This window comes from Pyxicephalus adspersus, chromosome 5, assembly GCF_032062135.1.
Source record: "Pyxicephalus adspersus chromosome 5, UCB_Pads_2.0, whole genome shotgun sequence".
Classification (NCBI taxonomy): Eukaryota; Metazoa; Chordata; class Amphibia; order Anura; family Pyxicephalidae; genus Pyxicephalus; species Pyxicephalus adspersus.
Window position 1 is genome coordinate 41732514 of NC_092862.1, and position 8935 is coordinate 41741448.

General features: G+C 36.5%; 1 protein-coding gene across 1 annotated transcript in view; it reads left to right on the forward strand.

The window, feature by feature from the left end:
• TRAPPC8 (trafficking protein particle complex subunit 8) overlaps positions 1–1628 on the forward strand; it is a 44514-nt gene extending 42886 nt beyond the window's left edge. The window contains exon 29 of the mRNA XM_072411279.1: positions 585–1628. Within this exon, the coding sequence (XP_072267380.1) occupies positions 585–819 (235 nt within the window). The 3' untranslated portion in view covers positions 820–1628. The remainder of the gene's footprint in view (positions 1–584) is intronic.
• The last annotated feature ends 7307 nt before the right edge of the window (positions 1629–8935 follow it).

The following is an 8935-nucleotide window of genomic DNA, read 5'->3' on the forward strand; positions in this document are numbered from 1 at the left end:
TTCTTGTGCAAATGTAGAACTTGAACCAGTAAAATGGGTGGAAGGCACTGTCTAAGTTTAAAGGCAGTCCTTCCCCTTAAATAGAACAGTGTCTTTGAGGCTGAGAAACAATGGAAATGGGGCAGGAAATTACACACTTTCAAACATTATTACAGTTAAGTTTTATCTCAAGCCAGTACTTTCTATTTTGCGTAGCATAAGGAATGGTTAATACTCCTTTGTGTTATTGTTCCAATACTTTGTTTTCCAATAACTAAAGACTGAATCTTTGCAATGGAGACACAGGCAGCAATAAAAACATGACAGGGGGTTCTAATGCTTTCTAAGACTACAGAAGGTTTTGCTTCAGAAATATTGTATCCAAAAGAGTTTCTAAGAACCACTTTAAAAGGGGTGTTGTGTGTATTTACAAAAATGTGTATTGGAGTGTTTAGACTTTAAATATCTGCATTGATAATAGTCCAGCATATTACCTTTAAAGCATTGCTTAATGCTAGCAGATTTTCCCTATCCATGCTTTGTTTGTAAGATCAGTTCAACAGTGTTTAAAAGGTCTTACTTACTATTTATAACTTGATTTTCAGCCCCGAAGCTTTAGAAATTCATGGATCTTTTACCTGGTTGGGACAAACTCAGTACAAACTTCTGTTGAAAAGCCACGAGGTGTTCAGCCTGCAGCTGAAAGCGTGTTTTGTGCATTCTGGAATCTACAACCTCGGGACTCCAAGAGTGTTTGCCAAGCTGGCCAACCAAGTCACGCTCTTTGAAACCAATCAACAAAACTCCATGCCAGCGCTGATTGTCATCAATAACGTCTGAGTGTTCTGCAGCTAAGGATTGGAGGAAGTGTTCCATTAGATTTCCTAAATTGGGGTTAAAAGCACTAACATTGGTTATCTTGTGCACCAGAGATCCCATAGGAATTCCATCAAGACTGTTGACTAATATTCCTTTATGCAAGACACTAGGAACTTATACATCACTTTCCCTGCTTTGTACAGTAAACTCATTTTATTTTTGTCAAGGAAGTAAAAGGTTCCTTGCACTAAATTAACGTTTAATTTGGATAAAATGTGGTTTAAACATTCTATTTGCGTTCAAACTATGTAGTGTCTTTACACACCTTCATGTTAGTGGGATATAAATGTCATTTGCACTTTTGGTTTCACAGCTTTTTTTTTTCCCTCAGATGTAGCTTGACTTAATTTGGGAGTGTTAGGATTTAAATACACTCTGTGTGTAGATAAAAGCTAAACCTACTGGACTTTTGCATTTGTTAACAGTTTTATTCATCTCAATACAGAACACACTATTTTACACTTCCATTATATTGTCTTTCAAGTTGAGTTTATTACATAACTTTCAAATTTCAGTTGATTACATCATTATGATTAAGTCTTCTCCATAAATGACGATGTATTATATTTATAACAAATGTATTGTAAATAGAATAAAACATACGCCATATTTGCTGTTCAAAGACTTTTCTTGCATATATTAGGCTGTTTAATAAGGGCCATAATATATACTACTTGTTGCTTAATTATGTTAACAGTATAAAATAATGTATATAAAACATTTAAAGTTTTAACAAGTCTGTGAGTAAACAAATGTAATATTTTTAAAAATGTTGTCTTATTTCTTCTAATGCGCACAAACAAAAACATGATATGCTCTAAAAATATTGATGGTCTGAAACAGATTGTGGGCGCCTAATTAGTTTAAAGTTTTAACAAATCCATTTTATTAGCAGTTTGCATCCTCCAAAAAGTTTGGCAAGTCATCTTCAACTGTATAAAAAATAAAATTCATAAGCAGAAATCACATTTGTTGGCACAGTTGGTTTCTCTGTATCTGGCACCGATGTGTTCTGTACCTGGGGTAGTAACCCCTTTCCTTGTCTTTGGTTTTTTTTTTTTGCTGATACTTCTTATTAACTTTATTTTTTCACAACACCACCGTTCTTGTCTAACATCTGTTCCTGGGAAAACAAGGGAAGAGGGAGCATTTTATAAATGAGTAAGTTATCAGTTCTGTCTCAAACAGCAATACAATTAAATCTGTGTACACAGAGCTTGGGTTACCTAAAAATGCACAGCACTCAAAATTTAGTCACACACTATCCCAGTGTTTCACTGTATTTAGTTTTTTTCCTATAGCAAAATACCAAGCTGTAGATTATAGGAGGCTTGCAAGCAAGAAGGTGCCCTGCTGGATTGACTTTAATTTTTTTTTTTACCCCCCGAACCTTTATTTAAATTTACATTTCAGGTTACCAACTTGTCAAAAACACTTTAACGCTGTGCAAAGTTACATTTGCAGATAAATGCAGTTCTTGTGAAACCAGATTATATTAGATTAGAATGATTATCTGCTTGTGCAAAGTTTAAATTGAAGCCAAGCCACTTTTGACTACTAGAGGGAGACTTTGTTGTGTTGCTTTTTTTTTTTGTTATAGTAAATGGTACACAAAATTTAAACAAAACTGAAAATTAAAAAAAATTCCTCAGATCCGTTGATCCAGCCAGACCACTGTTCAAGACAAGAGGCTTCATTTTTTTTTTTTTTTTTAATTTTATTAGATTTTAAAAAGGGTTGTCTACACTTTTTTATGTAAAGTAAAAATTTTGGTGATAAAAGCATGTTCAGTGACTACGATTTAAACTTTAGGGAGGTAGAATTATGAAAAACATTATCAATTGAACAATATTTAATTGTTTAATTAAACAATTAGCCAATAATGATTTGAAAGGAAGGATTACTAAACAACATTGAAGAATAGCGGAATATACAACAACAAAATATTTGTCACAGACAACAAAAATCTTCCATACTGTATGTACACATGATGTTTCTCTATCATGTGATTAATATGACAGCATGTCATAATCAAGTGCCTCTGACACTGGCCAGCTCATCTGTCCCTATGCTTTGGAAAAACTTAAAAAATGAAACCATTCTTTTTTCAATTCTCGGCTTAGTGGAAATTGCATTTTTTTTTTGTCTATGATTGTCTATTTGTCAGCTGATGCAGAATGTGATAGCCAGCCTTCTGTTCAAGGCTGTAGAGATTTTTTAGGTTGAGAGACACCAATCTAAATTCAAGCACACAGCAGTAGTGATCACTAACGTCTATTTAATTAAACATACCTATGCACTCAAGATATGAAAAAGTAAATCAAAATCACATAACAGAATATTAATACTAGCATAAGTCTGCAACGCTTCTTAGAATGTAATAAACTCCTACTAATAGGCAGATATAGGGCGCTAAATAAAATCACTCCAATGTTTAAAAGTCCATAAGTAGGCTTCATATACTATAATAGAACTCTTCCAAAAGTTGTGAAGAGTACCCTCCACTGTCACCTGACCTTGCAGACTGCAGTGACAACTACTGGATATATACAAATTCAAATCAACACTGGTAGGTATGACTCCTCATCCGCAGATCAGAATCCAAACCACACACGATTCAAATGGGAGTGACCAACATATTATAGATTGTCTTCATTTCACTTTTAGCATTTGGGTACATGGATTTAGTGTTATGTCTGTACACAGGTTAACCAGGCTGTTTACCCCCTTTATACACTCAAATAAGACAGTCCCATGTGTTTAAACCAGACTATCTCTACCTTTTTAATATAGCGGTACATCAAGTTTAACTTTCAGGTCTTAGGGATCCCCTGCTATATTTACTATATGCACAGTTTATAGTATTACTAGGATGGTCAGTGAGAAGAATGTCACCCTTACAGGTAGCCAAAAAGATATACTTTAACAAGGTGTAATCTTTAACATTAGTGTCAGGTAAACTGCCCTCAGAGCACAAACTACTCATTTACTTTAAAGAACCCGGCCCGCAGACCAAATCTGGCCTCCAACGTCCTTTTTTTTGGCCCCCAAAGGAATCCAAAATATGAATTGCAGCTGGCCTGCCGCTGCATTGAAATAGCGCCACTACTACAATTCCCGGCATCACCCGCGTCTATAGACCTGTGCCCTCCCTGCTAATGATGCAGGGAATTATAGTAGCGCTGCTATTTCAGTTTCAAGTTTGGCCCCCGACTTTGTCTAAGTTTTTAATTTTGGCCCACTGTGTATTTGAGTTTGACACCCCTGCTCTAGAGAAACCCTAGGGTTCCACAGAGCCCTGGATGAGAAACACTGCTTTAAACAGAAACACCCCAAACAGCAACAACTTCTAAGTTTTTGAACTAAATGTGTCTGTATCTCTTTGAAGAGACAAAGTTCTTAATATTCTAACTACTTAGATCAAAGTAATTCTTTTTTACAGAAAATGTATTCTAAAGCAGACAGAAATAACCAATAAAGAATGTAGATACTAACAACAATCTTATATAATAGTTATGTTTATAATTCCATGGTCCCGTGTCATTAACCAGTCAGAATTGTGTTTTGTCACTGGAAATTTTATTATTTTTGCTTGAAAACCTTAGCTGTGGTTGAAATATTGTATAGATGGTGTTCATACTTGTGGACCATAAAAAAGTTTGTCAGTGCCAGGTGATTCCTAATATGTGTTTGTTTAATAGGTCGTCCCCAGGTTACATACAAGATAGAAACTGTAGGTTTGTTCTTAAGTTGAATTTGTATGTAAGTCGGAACATGTACATTATTTTTATAAGTGAAATTAGGACAGATAATTGTTTTTTTATTATTATTATTAGGCAGCGTGGTGTCAGTTACTGTATAAAATCCTCACTGTGAGCTAATCACAAACAAAGCAAAAAAAAAACTTTATGAAACCTAGACATTCAATAAATTCTGAAGCAAGCTGTGCTTTGATATGCAAAATGAAACAACTGCAGAGTTTGTCTTTGTGGTTAAAGAGTTACAAGAGGCTGCAGAAAGCTTACCCCCCTAAGATCACCCACAACCTCAGTTGTGTTTAGCAAAAGATTTCTTCTGCAAGTTGTGGAAACTGCCCCTCCCCCCTTCAAGCATCTGTTCTGCACACAGCGAGCAGGGAAGCCCGTTCCTATCTAGGAGTTGTCCGTATGGATGTCCTTAACCCGGGGACTATCTCTATATAGTTATGGCCATTGAAAGGGAGCACTACTCAAAATTGTGAATTTTCACCAGAAGAATTAGGAGAGGAGATTTTTACTGGTGACACTGAGGAGGGATTTCCCTATACTTCCTTTTTTTGTCCCTGAAAAATGATTGCTTTCTATTTCTACAAAGATGGCAAAAAAACCCTGACAAGGGGTTCTATTCATTCACTAATCTATCCTGATTTAAAAATACAATGCTTGACAGAACTTAAATCCTCTAAAACATAAAGCCAACCTATCCTAACCACATTTCTTTTTTCGTGGTTTTCTTCATTTATTGCTTCCAGTAACTCATTCTTTGCCCTATGGTGACAATGCTCAGTGACTGTGCTGTATCTATGGAGAAGCAGTGCTATTACTCTAAGACAGGTAGTGTGTTAGGACTTCAGGACCTTCCCCACCCTTTTCTGTCCTTAGCATAGTAGTGTTTTGTAATGATAATGATACATATATCATTTTTTTTATTATTATATTACATAATAGAATAGAAAAATGTTAACATAGAAATAGCAGTTCTACAAAATATACAAAGAACATTACATTGTATGTAAAGCCCATGTTTAGGTGTAAGGTTCGGAAGAGATTAAAACCTGCTTTTTGTTACCTCTGTCTATCTGGGGAGATTTCCCTCTACTTGCTGTTACCAAGATGCTTCTAGATTTCCCCCCACGTTTCTATAAATCTTTATCTAGTAAGACACAGGCAGCAATATGTATTTCACAGGGGTTTTAATCCATGCCTCCCCTAACCAGAACCAAACAAAAACTTTTAAGCCAGCCTTTCCTGACCTTTTTAACATGGGAGGATCCTAGAAATAACTTTTAGGTCTTAGGGAATCCCCACTATGATTACTATATCAACACCTCAGATTGCATTAGTGTGGTGGTCAGTGGGTAGAATGTCACCATTATAGATAGCAAAAAAGATCACTGGTGTCATTTACCTGGTGTCACAAACTGCTCATTGCTCATGGAACCCCTAACAACCTCTGGAGGTTGAGAAACATTGGTTTAAACCATACACATACTATACTTGGTTATTTTTATAGCATTTGAACCTTTTGTACAATCAGGTATACAAGAATATGTACAAACCAAAGACAAATCATCCACGCAATCTACATTGTTCATGGACCACATTGTTTCATCATTCACTGAGACAAATTTACTGGTATCTTTACAGTGATTAAAGTCAAAGCATGTGTCCCATGTACTGTTTAGCTGCATGCCTTTTATATGTCATAAAAAGGCAAAGTGCATATTGCAGAAGGGACAAATTATGTCTAATATACAATAAAACATACCTACCTGTTTGCAATCTTTTCTATAATGTATGTACACCATATATGCACATGTGCATGAGCAGCTGTATGTATGAACTCAGCATACTGCTGGCAATAAATGAACTCCCATGTGCATGATTTGAGCCTAGCCAATCAAGATGGCCAAAGACCCATAGAAGGCACAATGTTAAAAGCTGTCATTACTAAGAAAGTCATTACAACTTCCAGTTGGATTCCAAAATTACCTAAAATCAATCAAATTAAAAATTCAAGAAGACTGATAATATTGAGCACAACCTTGAAACGTAGAAATAACAGAAAGTGTAAAATCTTTCTGCAATGGATTACAGGGAGCCCAGACTTGTATTTAACGCATTATGCTTAGGACTAAAATTTTTTTTTTAATTCAGTAGTGTAAAAATGCTTTAAAATTCCTATTGGTTGTCATGTTGGCTGATTAGACATAATGGAACTAATACTGTTGTCTGCCTCCGTACCTCCGTACCTTCTCTCAGTATAGAATAATGTAAAGTCACATGCCACATAGAAAAAAAAACAGAATAAAACACTGAATGCTCTTGGCACAAACACAACTGCAAAAGACTCAGTAAAACATGTTCTAGCGATTTACTAAATTAAAATTTCCTGTTCATTTAGAGTCCATTAGTTAAACAATAGCAATTTCTAAGACCAGGATTAAATCTCCTGCTGTAAGAGAAATGCAGGGCTGTCATTGTTGATCTCCTTAGAAGAGGTTGATTCACACTTTACTGATCCAAAGCAGCGCATTACGGCACGTATGTTATTGAGTGTTACTTTGCTTGTTAACATGCATTGAAACTAGTTTCCTTGACCTGTTTGGGATTTTTTCAGTCATTAAAAGAATGAGATGTATTTTCTATACACTCCCACAGCAAGCAAAACAGATATCACAGTTATAAATGTGAGATATTATGAATGGGCTGCTGCCATACTACCACAGATCCAAAATACATGTATTCTGTTCTCAGTAATGCAACACACCACAATGTCAGGGGTATGTGTTGTGGTGCCTGAAAGTACATTTTATGTTGGGGTGTCATCCACAATAAATGGCACTTTGCACAAGAGGTGCATTGCATTCAATAAGCAATGCTCATACTCCCTGCTGATTGCAAAGCTGTAAATCTGACTTGGCAATCCTGTAACACAGAATGTAAGAGTTATTCTCTATAGCAGGTCAAATGAAAGGTTTTGCATATCAGGTCAATATAAATAAAATAAAAATCATCTGGTCCTTAGCAGATTCTAAAATTGTTTAATTCTAAAAGATTTACAGATTCCACAATATCATGATTTATTGAACAAAAATGGGGAAGCCTTGTGTGAAAAAGTACACCCCATAATGCCATAGCATATAGAACCACCTTCAGCTACAACAACTGGAAGCGATCATTTTCTGTATGACTGTATCAGGCTCTCACACCATTGAGGGAATTTTGGTCCACACTCTTCTTCACAACATTGCTTCAGTTCAATGATGTTTGCGAGCATTCTGCAAATGCAAAGTATTTTTATGGAGCTGGGCTCTGGATTCTGGGGTATTTGCTACATCTTGACTTTTTTGGGTCATTATGTTGTAAATTTAATGGTGGGTCTGGGTTTATTGTCCTGTTGTGGGAGACAATTATGGCCAAGCTTTAGCTATAACACACATGGTCTCACATTTTACTTTTGTATACAGAGGACTTCATGGTTGACTCAATGACTGCCAGGTGCCAAGGTCCTGTGGCTGCAAAACAATCCCAAATCATCACCCCTCCACTTCTGAGCTTGACCTTTTGCTATGAGGTGTTTCTGCTGATATGCTCTTTGTTTTTTGCCAAATGTGGTGCTGTGCATTATGGCCAAACATCTCCGCTTAGGTCTCATCTGTATAAAGGACATTGTTTAAGAAGTCTTGTGTTTTTTTCAGATACAACTTTGCAAAACTTACCATGTGCTGCCATGTTCTTTTTAAAGAGAAGAGGCTTTCCCCCGGCAACCTTTCCAAACAAACCATACTTGTTCAGTCATATCTAATTGAATGGTAATGAACCTTAACATTTAACATGCTTACTAAGGCCTGTAGAGTAGCTGTTGGAGTTACAGTCCTGGTAAAATTGGCAGCTGTCTTGAATGTTTCCCACTTGTTAATAATCTTTCTTACTGTGGAGCAGAGGTGGGCAAACTCCGGCCTTTAGGCCAGATACGGCCTAGCCAGTATTCCAGTCTGGCCTAATGCCCCCCTAGTTATTTATTATTGGATCCGGCCTAATTAAATTGTCGCGTTATCGCGAGTTCCCGCAATATCATCGATATCATTGAGTTCCCACACAGTAGCCCCAATTACTATGCCTAAAAAACAGAAGCAACGCGTAGCTACCAGACTCCGGAAGGTTGACCTCAAACGTTGTGTCTTCAACCCCGAATGGACTGACAAATTATTCTTGGTCCAACGTGGCAACAAAGCCCTGTGTATAGTGTGCAATGACACCAACAGCACTTTCGAATCTCAAGGGGCATTTCGATGCCAAGCATGCACACACGTACA